General features: G+C 42.9%; 1 protein-coding gene across 3 annotated transcripts in view; it reads right to left on the bottom strand.

The window, feature by feature from the left end:
* ITPR2 (inositol 1,4,5-trisphosphate receptor type 2) overlaps window positions 1-12,011 on the bottom strand; it is a 345,272-nt gene that overhangs the window by 265,965 nt on the left and 67,296 nt on the right. For all 3 annotated transcript variants that reach the window (XM_061582221.1, XM_061582222.1, XM_061582223.1), the window contains one exon: window positions 1,761-1,805. In XM_061582221.1, coding sequence (XP_061438205.1) covers window positions 1,761-1,805 — 45 coding nt within the window. The remainder of the gene's footprint in view (window positions 1-1,760; window positions 1,806-12,011) is intronic.

Below are 12,011 nucleotides of genomic sequence, written 5' to 3'. Positions count from 1 at the left end.
CCCATGGACTGCTCTTGATCAGCAACTAGCAACCCTTAGTCTATCACAGAGGGCCACAGAGAGAAGGCATCTGGTCCCTTACAATATCTATTCAGAACTACTGGATTCCATGGGACTTACTCCAAGATAAGTGTGTATAGCATTACATCCTGAATTGCTAGTCCAGAGGTGAAATAGGTGTACAGATGAGCAGCAGCTGTAGCAAATGGATTTGGTTCAAGGTTATTTGGGGGAGGGGAAAGCATAAGACACCATATATTGTCTTGTTAAAGTGGCCTGGGTACAGGCAAAATGCAATTTGGGCCAAAAGAAAGAAATAAACACTCCCAGACCATCCATCTACAAATGAAACGGTCATATGAACTTTCTTTTAACAGGTGTCCATTTGGCATTGCACACTAAATGATTTCTTCTTCTTAATATGTCTAAAAACGACTTAAAAGTTTTGGAAACCCTCCTATTGTTTACATAATAACTTAGCCCCGGATAAAAGCAACCGAGTGAATAAAGAACGTTTTATCTTGCCAGGGATTATTGACTTGTTCAACTCATTTCACCTTCTGATTCACCTTGAAAATGAAACAAATCATACAGGATTTTTTTACTTTAGGATAGAGATGTGAAGGTCTGGGGGGGGGAATCCAGAAAAATTTGGAGGATTTTTTTTTAATTTGACCTTTTTCCTCTCTTTTTTTTCTGGAAAAAAACCAGAAAAATTCAGGGGGGAAATGGCCAAAAACTGGGTTTCCCCCCAATTTTTCCTGTTTTTTTGAAGACCTTCACATCTCTGCTGTGGGGCAATGCAAGGTAACATTTACACATATCTAAATGTGCATGCAACTGGGGAAAAAACCCTTCGAGCAGACATGGCAGTCCTGTGGCCCTTCAGATATTGTTGGACTACAACTGCCATCAACCTTGACCATTGGCCATGTAGAATAGGGTGCATGGGTGTTATTTTTGGCCCCCAAATTGGAGTCCTACAACATCTGGAGGGTACCATGTTAGCTACCCCTGAGTTGGACAGTGCAATTAAATCCTATTGTCCAGGTGAAATGCATGGTATAATACTGCAGGGTAACAAGTACAGACCATAGCCTTAAAAGGTGAACAGGGCCTCAGAAGATCTTTCCAGGTTTTCTTTTGATTCCGCTTTTTTCTATACATTGGGATGTGATGCAGGGTCTTCTCTGTAGTGCAGGGGTGAGGAACCTGTGGCCGTCTCCATGTTTTTGGCTCTTAACTCTCATCATCCCCAGCCAGCATGGCCAATGATCAGGGATTATGAGAGTTGAAGTCCAGAAACATCTGGAGGGCCACCGATTAACACCCCCTGCTGTTGTGGCTTCCCAGGTCCAGAATTCCCTCTCAAAAGAAACTGCTCCAACTCCTTCTTTATATGTATGTTTGAAGAGGCATCATGACATTTCTTTTTAAGCCAACTCACAGCACATTGTAAAATTTGCTTAGTCTGTTTATCAGTTTCGGGGGAGGGTTCACATTTTTTGTTGTTGCAAATTGCTTGGATGACTTTTGTCAGGAAAAGTTGTTGCCAAGTTTTAAAATAAATGAATAAAATGCAAAAGTCACATCAACCCAGAATTTCTAAACTCCTAGCTCTGCAACAGAAATAAATTCCTTATAGATATTGTACGCCATTTGTTTCTAGAGCCCAAATGTCACAGTCTTCTTTCTAATTAGATTGGATTATGCAAGGAAGCATTTTGCCACATTATATTTAAAGAAGCAGTTGCACTTACCACAGCCTTTTCCGCATTACTACCATCTGGATAGTGTGGATTAAGCTGCAAAAAGAAAGCACTTCTATTAAAATTTGGAGAAGTGTTATTTTTTTAAAGGCTGATTTTAAACTAAAGATGTTGGCCTGGGTTTAAAAGGCCATGAATAGTGTTCCACGTGCACTCAATGCGTTTCAGTCCTCCTTTCCTACTATAACCTCTCCTCACCCTCCAGCCAACAAAGAGCTACACCCAACTGTCAAGGAGCAGTATGTTCAATGAAGTGCAATGACACAATCAGACAGTCCCTCTCCCATGCACGGGAGCCCACGAGCATCTTTGGATCCCAGGTATGATCTTTACTAGATCCAAATATGTCCAGGATACTGTATATGATGCCCTGGGCTCCACCTGGAAGGAAGGACAGGCCATAAATCTAATAAATAAATAATAAATAATATAGCAGGGATGGTATGTACTGTATATACCAAAGATGGTGCACGTGGTCAACTCCGGAAGTTGTTGGACTACCGCAATGCGGCAAATGGTCAGGGAAGTAGGGAGTTCAGTCTAAGAACATCCGGAGGGTACCACATTGGCTAACTCTGATTCATTCATTCATTCATTCATTCATTCATTCATCCATTCATTCATCCATTCATTCTCTCTCTCTCTCTCTCTCTCACTCACTCACTCACTCACTCACACACTCACACGCTCACACGCTCACACGCTCACACACATACACACAGAGAGAGAGACACACACACACACACGTTACCTAGGATGAATTATCAATTGCAGGACTCTTCTATTGCCATGAGCCACACAATAGCCATGTTCAGTTGCTAACGATTGAAGCCATGGATAAGCACTGTGGCAACACATCCCTCTCTCATCCTCCCCTTATTCCAGTTACACACTGGCTTCACTATGGAGATCCTGGCATGCATTAGCCGAGTTTCTTGGTCTGGACATTATAAAGAATTAATGTAAGCCAGGATCTGAATGCCAAAACTGGTGCATGATAGGAGGGGGAAGCATGCAGCCACCATCACTCTTTGATGGCTTCATAAATCATGGTTTATGAAGCTATAGATGAGTATCCAAATACAGCCAGTGTGTTAAAACTTATTTTTATGCTGCTTTTCAGTGGCTTCTAAAGCAGCACAGAGGAGTTAAAACACAAAAATACAACAATAACATTCAAACCTATAAACAAATTATATCAGAAAAGCTAAATACATAATAACCATATCTAGACACACAGAGCCAGGGGGCTGGAACACTAACTTGGTTGTCAGAAAGAGCCCAATAGAAAAGGATGGTCCTCACCATCTATCATGAGGAGGTAACAGAGGAGGCCAACCATGCCTTTGGAGGAACAGAATTCCAAAACATGTAGGCACCATCATGGAGAAAGTCCAATCCCACATGCACGCTAGCCTACCCTCAAACAACTGTGGGATGCAAAGCAGAATTCCCTCCAAAGATCTCATCCAGAAGCAAGCAAGAAGTCTTTTATACTGTATCTCCTAGATGTTACATGACGCCAGGTCAGCGTGTCTATCCAGGATCAAATCGTGGAAGACTGAAGTCTTACCAATTATTGACACAACATTCAACAGCAGGACTTTCAGACCTGGGATGAAGTCACCAAAACACCCAGGGTTGCTTAGGCTGAGAGAATAACGGGGGGACGGACCTCCCTTCAGCCAGTCTTCTACACCCTGTCATATCTTTTTCTGACCACCACACTCATACTAGTGGTCCAAGAAGTGAAATGCAGAAGACAGCAACTCATAGACCAGAGGGATTGTGAAGGCAATGACCTGAAATTGGTACCTCCTTTTTTCTTCGTAAGTTTAATTTTCATTCAATTGTAATTTTTCTATTGCCTTAATTCTTACATGTTATTGAATTATAAGTTTTTTATAAAATAAATATAAACAAATATTTTTTAAAAGAAACACAGCCCATTTCTGTAACCTCTGAAGCTTCAAAATGTGCATTAAGTAACAGTTAACATGTTATATTGAAAGGAAGATTAATCAATGAAAAAAGTATCTCTTTTACAAGGGTTAAGTGTTCTCTCTCACACACACACACACAAAAGAAAGCAAGAAATAAGGTCACATTATTCTCCACAATGCACTGTATACACAGATGCGATTCTACGTAGAGCTGAAATACATGTCACTTGCTAGTACTTGAGATACCGATTGCAATGTTCAGCACCTGCTTCAGCTTTTCACAGGTTTCCCAATGCTTACTTCACAAATCCACTGATATGATTAACCACCTGCCTAAGGAGCTTGATGGAGTAATAAGCATGCTTATTTTTTTGCTTTTTAATAGCAAAAAATTAATGGACCTCTTTTTGTAATTTTATACTTCTTCATTGGTCCTGCTATATTTCAAGTATTTCAAAGAAAACAGTTTCAGCCACATCTTGCAGAGGTAGTATTTTCCCTTCCACCTATACAGGTTGGCATCACGACTTCAGTTATAGCAGAGGTCTACTAAGGACGGAGGGGGGAAAACTGACTTGTGCTTTTCCAAGACATCTAGAATAACCGATTTTAATTTGTTACCTTAATTAATCTGCTTAATTCAATAGTTCTGGGTCCTAAGCAATATTATTGTACAGTATTATTAACAGCGCTGAATAGTCACACATAGAGTCCATGGGTGCAGAAGAGCACACCTTAGTGTTCAACTCAAGAAGGCAAAACCTATAAAAATTAGCTTTCCCTGTACTTTCATATTCTTTTTCAAATTGCTATTCCTTCATTTTACACATATTATAAGAATAATGTCTTTTACATGCCAGTCTGGAAACTAAGACACTAAAGTCTAGTTCAGGAAATGTAGTGGCAGCCCTATTTCTAACCTATACCACTTCAGACCCAACCGGCAGCGTGAAATGATAGAGGCCAAAAATAAATTCATCCATTTTGTTGGCTGTGTGTGAGCCTCAGAGAGGCCTTAGAGAGCACTACAGCTTCCTAGGAAACATCTGCTTAACTTAATAGGGGGAAAGAGACTCTGACAGTACTTGCTTTTTTAGCATGGTTAAGACATTGGGAGTTGGGTCCAGGATTACATGCTCACTACTACAGCTGCCTCCCAAGCAAATTCCCCTCAGCTCCACTTCATTGCTTCTCAAATTCTGACAGTGACAAAGGGCTTGTAAAAAAACCTCTCATTTCAAAAATAATGCTACACCCATATATGAGGATGCAGCTGCAGTGCATGACAGGGTATTTCAGAACAGGCACCAAGGTTCTTTTCAAAAAGTCACAATGACCTTGAATATGTTTTGTCTTCGAAGGACAGGCACACATCATCTATCTATTCTAGAAAATCTCGCTTATATTGGCCAGTTCTTGCTCAGTGAATATTTTAACAGCTGGCTTAGTAACAGGAATCAATAAGAAAATACTATGAGGTCATGAATGAAAGGATCCCACTGAAAAAAAAAGTTTCCACTGTATTTGGTGCTCAGCCGCAAATGCGCAGCACTCAATCAAAAGGGCGAAGGCGCAAAATAATTTTTTTTAAAAAACCACACATTTCCAAGCCTTTCATCTTCATTAGGTTGGCATTGTTCACTGCTAATAGCACCCCATTAGCTTTCAATTCTCTCAAAGGACTTAACACATAGTCAAAAGTTTCATAGATATTCAAATGAATACTGCTCCCATATTAACTCACTGGGGAATGCCAGTGATGTCTAAACTGAGATTCAGTTTATCCACGTCTCTGAGATCTGATGCAGAAATTGAGCTGTGATGCCGGAAATCTTCAGGTCAAGTCTTTCCTCAGCCTTGACCTCACCAAATGGCAAGCCTATCCACGCCCACACAAGAAGGGGGCAAAAATACTAACTTCCCTGCAGGGTTGTTGTAAACTTTACAGCATTGTATACAAAATGCTTTGAATCTTATAATAAACAGGGGTGGCTAACCTTTTTTGACCTACATTCACTCTCAGTCATCCTTCAGGCACTGGCTGCTTGCCAGTGGTAGATGTCACCACCCCTCTCCCCCATCCTTCTCATACACACACTCATCTGGACACAGAACACATCGCCCTCCCCTCCTCAGCTGATCCATGCAGATCATCTGGGGAGGGGAAATATTGCCCCCTCTCCAATCTTCAGATGATCAGTCTGATGATCAGGAAGGGAACAATATGTATCCTCCTTCAGGACACTGGACTGGGTAGAGAGGTTTTAAGCACACTGTTGAGCCCCAGCTCCCCCAGGAGGAGCAGGGAGGGGAGTTGGTCGAGCCCCAGCTTCTCCGGATAGGTCAGGGAGAAGAGCCAGAGGTGGATGAGGCTTTTGAGGGCACTGAGTGAGGGGGTGAAGTCAACAGCCCACCAGTTCCCATGGACAGTCCTCCCGCCAACACAGAGCTTGCTCCACCTACAAGCGCCCCAACAGAGCCATTGGGGAAAGACCTCGCATGTGCGCCAACTCCACCCACCCAGGACTCCCTGCCTGGCACTTCAAACGCTTCCCCGCCAGTGGGTGTCTTGCCCCCTGGAGTCGAGCCGGCACCTAGTGAGCCTGTACTGTCAGATCAGCAGGCGGAGGCTCGCTGCCCCCCCCTCGCCCTGCACGAGACGCTGCAAGAAAAGGGTCGTCAGAAGGTGGACCTTTGAAGGAGTCAGAGATCAAGGGCAAAGACCTTTCCTACTTAAGGCAGTACCCCCCTGACTGGGGTGCTGAATCAACTTACTCCACATGCTGCAGAAAATGTCTAGGTAGCTTAGTCAGGTTCTGTAGTGAGTCAGCATAGATAGGTCTATGAAGCGCACTGCTCTTGATGTAACCATTACTCTAATAAAGCAAGAATTAATTCCAGTCTCAGTCTCGTCTCTCAGACTCTGGGCAGGACAGACCCCAGTGCTGTATCTACTTTATTTCTCCCCCCCTTTTTTTCCCTTCAGTGGTCAAAATTAGTAGGGACTTGGGAGGGCAGAAAAATTGCAGGGGGGTTGATGTGGCATCTGGGCCAGGGTAGAGGCACTCTTGCTCTAAAGGACAGATGGGCAAAAGATAGATTGTAGTATACCAATGGATTATCGGCCAATTTCCAGTAGACCACCTAGTGCCTGCTTGGATTCTTCCCAAGGATGCTTGAAGGACTGTACCTCAGTGGTACAGCATGTGTGTTGCATGCAAAATGGCCCAGATTCCATCCCCAGCATCTCTAGGTAGGACTGGAAGAGACCCCTGCCTAAAACTCTTGAGAGCCACTGCAAGTCAGTGAAGATAATACTAAGCTAGATGGACCAATGTTCAGATTCTGTATAAGGCAGCTTCCATTGTTTCCTATGACTAGATCGACCTTGGACAGAAAAAGGCACTTCATATATGCTTAAGCAAGCATACATTCTCTGCACTACTTAGCACAGTTTAGTTACATCTTAACTTTTTAGAGAGCCTAAGTATGCATTCCTGCTTTGAAACTTTAACACACATCACTGGACCTCAGGAATTCTAGTTAGTGAAGCAGGAGGTGGGGCAGACCACACAACCTCGAAGCCAGCCTGTGTTGCTTTAGAGTGCTATGAAACACCCAGGACTGCCTGATTTGTGAAAAGACAGCAATTTTTCAGTTTTTAATGTATTAACAGTATTTTTTCCTCCCATAGAGAGGTGCTTGCAGGATTTTCTATCTCAGGGACCAAAATAACTCAGTCAGCCTTGGGCACTGGTACCTTGCTTGGTGGAGTGCACTGTTTGCTGTTCTGCCCCAAAGTGTCTTATGCCAGTCCTACAGGTAAGAAGATCAGTTTTCTGATCCATAATGACACAATTCTTGCTTTTTCTCCCATTCAATGAACTTGATCCCCAGGCAGGTGAGTCAGTGCTGCTTACTGGGACAACAGCCCACTGTGTTGCTGGACAGGTATATATACATCACTTTGAAATGTTTCATAGGAAGCAATTCATAAATGGAATGAAAGAGGGTGAGGAACCTCAACCCAAAGGCCTATTTAGGCCCACAGGACCTCCCCAGTTTGCCTGCCAGACAACTTCGGCCAAACTGCACTCACCTGCTAATCATGTGACATCATTTACGATGTCAAGCATAGGCAGGTAAAAAGGTAATTGGGCTGGGACAAAAGAGACTTCTTAAGTGCTGTTGATCAGCTGATTGATTCGGAAGCCAGGATCTTTGCAAGCCCCTGTATTGTACTTCAAAATCCCAACCATCAATGGTTGGTGCTTCAAAGTGCCAGGTCACCTGATGTTATTGTGACATCAGGTAATTGACAGGTGGGTGGCCTTGCCCACCTATTAAATTTGGTCCAGGGGGAGTTGGGAAGATAAGAATACGGCCCGCTGGAAGGAAGGAAGGAAGGAAGGAAGGAAGGAAAGGCTCTCTCAAATTAGTAAAAGAAAAGCCTGAGGATTTTTTTCCCTAGGAAACTACTCATGCTTTAATCTGCACCTTTTCCAAAACTGAAGTATAGATTGTATGCACAGCTGAAACTTTTGACTCTGGTTTGTTCAATCAGTTTGACCATATTAGTTATGAAATTAGCAAGTCCAACAAACTGAAGTTGATATCTGACTTCTATTTGAAGCCAAGAATTTGAATATTCTTTTAAAAATGTTTTAAGCTCTCAAAGCAGGAGAAAAACCTTTTGGACATTATTCTGCCTAAAGATTTAAGACATATATTTTAGGCACCCCTGGCTCTTTTAGCAGATGAGCATTACAGAGACAGAAAAATAATCCAAGGAGCTCTTGCAGCTCCCACAGAGTGGCATCCCTTGCCAATGGAAATTAGTGCACCTCCTTCCTTTCAGTCAAAGACAGCAAAACTGTGCTAGTCTGCCTGGCATTTAGGCCCAGTACAGTCATAACATTTCCCAGCTTTTAACCACAGTTAAGAAACTAGGAGCACTGCACAACTCCCTTCTGTTTCCTTCCCCCATCCTTTTTGTTTGTTTTCCATATTCCATTTTCTGCATCAACACTAATGCTAATCATGTTTAGCTTTAAACCAAAGTTTTAAGACATGGTTGCTGTTAGCTATGGCATAGTGCAGGGGTGGGCAACCTGTGGCTCTCCAGAAGGCCATCCAGCTTGACCAATGTTCAAGAATGATGAATTGTGGATCTTCAAGTTCATGCTGTGGAACTACAGATGTGCAGACCCAGGAAAAACGCAAAAAACCCCCAGAAAAAATGCCCCCCAAATGTTTTCCCAATTTTGGAGTGGAAGGGGGAAAACCTGTCTGTCATTCCCACCCCCTCGAATTTTGCTGCTTTTTTTCCAGGCCCTCATATCTCTACAGGGAACCCAGAACAAGCTGAAGATGTTTTGCTGCCTGAGGCAGAACAGCAAAAGGCACCCCACCCCCAGTCAAGGTGCACAGTACTCAGGACTAGCTAAGTTATTTTTGTCCTTGAAGCAAACAATCCCAGAAGCACCTCTCCTTTGGTTTAAAAATTACACTAATAATAAAATTAAAAAGTAACCTTGCTGCCCATTCAGTTGCTCGAAACAGTCCCCTCATTTTTCAAAAATTGTAGGGCTGGCCCTAGCTAAGACCTTGTTGTGTTTGTTAAATGAATCCTGCTCTCATTTATTTTTGTACAGTTTTATTTGTCATTGTTGTATTTTTCAATTCCATTACAATACTTTACGATTATTTTATAGGGTGCACTAGGTAATTATACATTTGAAGTTAATCACTGCCAACTATCCTTCTTGCATTTAAGCACAGCATTTCAGTATCTTTCTGAAGACACCGAAGAATAAACTTCTTGGCTTGCACTAGAATTCTTGAAACCCTATTCTAGCCCAACATATAACATTTTATCAGATTTCTCTGCAAACTTTAAGCAAGGCTGTGTTGTGGCCTGGTTTGTTAATTTTTGCTTAAACTAAGGGATCATTTTGACACAACCTCTGGAAATCCCAGCTCAAAACCACAAGGAAGCTAAATAGAAAATCAATGGTTCTGCAAACATATCTGTCTCAATCTCTGTGCCTCCTCACTCAGACACACAAACACTCCTAGAATATTAGGAATACTCCAAAGCTCAATGTATTAAGCAGTGAGTGTGCACTGCCATCTGGTGGCATATTATTCTTTTTGCATGATATAAAACAGCTGAGGTAGCAGCTTTAACGGAAAAGGAGCAGCCTAGTCAAGAGTTGCCAACCTTTTTGATCCCATGGGCACCTTTGCTATCAGGAAAAACTGTTATTGGGACCATACACACACTGCAACCAAGCACAAATTGCAACCTATTGTATTAGGTTTGTTGGTTGCCCTATCAGCCAGCTCTCAGGCCTCCGGATGCTGCTGCTAAATGCCAGATTGGTGCATAATAAGATCTCCCTCATTCACAATTTAATTGTGGATGAGGCAGACCAACTACGTCCCTATCTGGACAGGGATAACCTGGCTTCAGTTGTCCATGCTCTGGTAACCTCCAGATTAGATTACTGCAATGCACTCTATGTGGGGCTGCCTTTGAAGATGGTTCGGAAACTGCAGCTTGTGCAAAATGCAGTGGCCAGATTGGTAACAGGGACCAGACGGTCTGAACATATAAAACTGATTCTGGCCCACTTGCATTGGCTGCCTGTATGTTTCCGAGCTCAATTCAAGGTGCTGGTTTTGACCTATAAAGCCTTACACGGCTTGGGACCACAATACCTGATGGAACGCCTCTCCCGATACGAACCCACCTGTACACTACGTTCAAGATCAAAGGCCCTCCTCCGGGTGCCTACTCCAAGGGAAGCTTGGAGGGTGGCAACAAGGGAGAGGGCCTTCTCAGTGGTGGTCCCCAAATTATGGAACGATTTCTTAGACGAGGTGCGCCTGGTGCCAACACTGTCATCTTTTCGGCACCAGGTCAAGACTTCCCTCTTCTCCCAGGCATTTTAGCATGTGTTTTAAATTGTTTTTATATTGTTTTAAATTTTAAAATTGTGTTTTAAATTGTTTTTAAAATATGTGTTTTAAATTGTATATTTGTTTTAATGTTTTTGGTTGCTGTAAACTGCCCAGAGAGCTTCGGCTATGGGGTGGTATACAAGTGCAATAAATAAATAAATAAATAAAATAGAAGGCTTCTTTCAAGCATAATTTCAGTGTGGGGGAGGTGTCCTCGAGGGGGGTGCACCAGGTAAGGTATCTGTGGATACAGGTGCATCCATGGGCACCATACTGGTGAGTAATCCCTAGCCTAGATCACGGAACTCCCTGCCCCAAGATATTCACCTTGCCTCTTCACTTACAATCTTTCCCCACTAGGGTGAAGTTCCTTTTTGTTTAGGCAGCACTCTGTTTGATTTTCATCTCCTTACAGTTTGTTAAAAAATTATCTTGCTCTGCTGTCACATCATTAATTGCCACATTACTAAGATTTTTGCACTAGCAGCTGCCATGGTGGGACAAAGCCACCCTCCCAACAGCAGCATCGCTGCAGCTTACTTGAAGAGGGGAGAAGCAGGGCAGCAGCAAGGGCAGGAGGTTGCACAGACACACCAGCAGAGCCAGTCCAGTGCTCCTGCCTGTGCATTTGCACAGCCCTGACCCTTGCCCCCCATCTTGGTAAGCTGCAGGGAGGGCAGTGTCAGGAGGGCAGCTCTGCAGCTGTGTCTCACCACACCAACAGCTACTGGATTTTAGTGGTTCCTTCTTGTACAATATTGGCTTTAAAATACTGTAAGTCACCATGGGTGTTCCTCTTGGAGTAAAAAGCTGGAGGTAAAATTCCCACAAAGTAGACAAAAGTTTTAATCAGTATGCAAACTCTGAAGTTGGTCTGGTGGAATGAAAAAGCAGCCATCTCATGACTTTTTACAAAATTAAAAGTGCAAAGTAAAATAACATGGCCACAGTCCAATCCACTCACGAGTAAGCTCTGATTTACAGTAACTAGTTGGGATTCGCTTCAGAGTAAACATGCATATGATTAGGCAGAATGTCATTTTACATACAAAATACAGCATCTTAGAATCTGAGGCCCTCGTATACAAAATCAAATACCTTCAGTGGTTCAGGAACAGCACTAGTAGTATTACTGTGTATGTGCTTTCCAGAAGAGCGAATAGGGAAAGGCGCATGTGTCTGCATTTGCTGTAGCTTGGAACAATCAATTAAGCTGCCACCCAGTTCAAAGAGGCTTTTATCCAGGTGATTAGACAAATGAGGTTAGATTTGGTCATGGGAAACACACAGCTGCATGGATACTCGGAGCATCTGAAGTGTTTTCAGGTCGAGG

Source organism: Rhineura floridana, chromosome 8 (assembly GCF_030035675.1).
Source record: "Rhineura floridana isolate rRhiFlo1 chromosome 8, rRhiFlo1.hap2, whole genome shotgun sequence".
NCBI lineage: Eukaryota > Metazoa > Chordata > Lepidosauria > Squamata > Rhineuridae > Rhineura > Rhineura floridana.
This window is presented reverse-complemented; position numbering and strand designations above follow the sequence as displayed.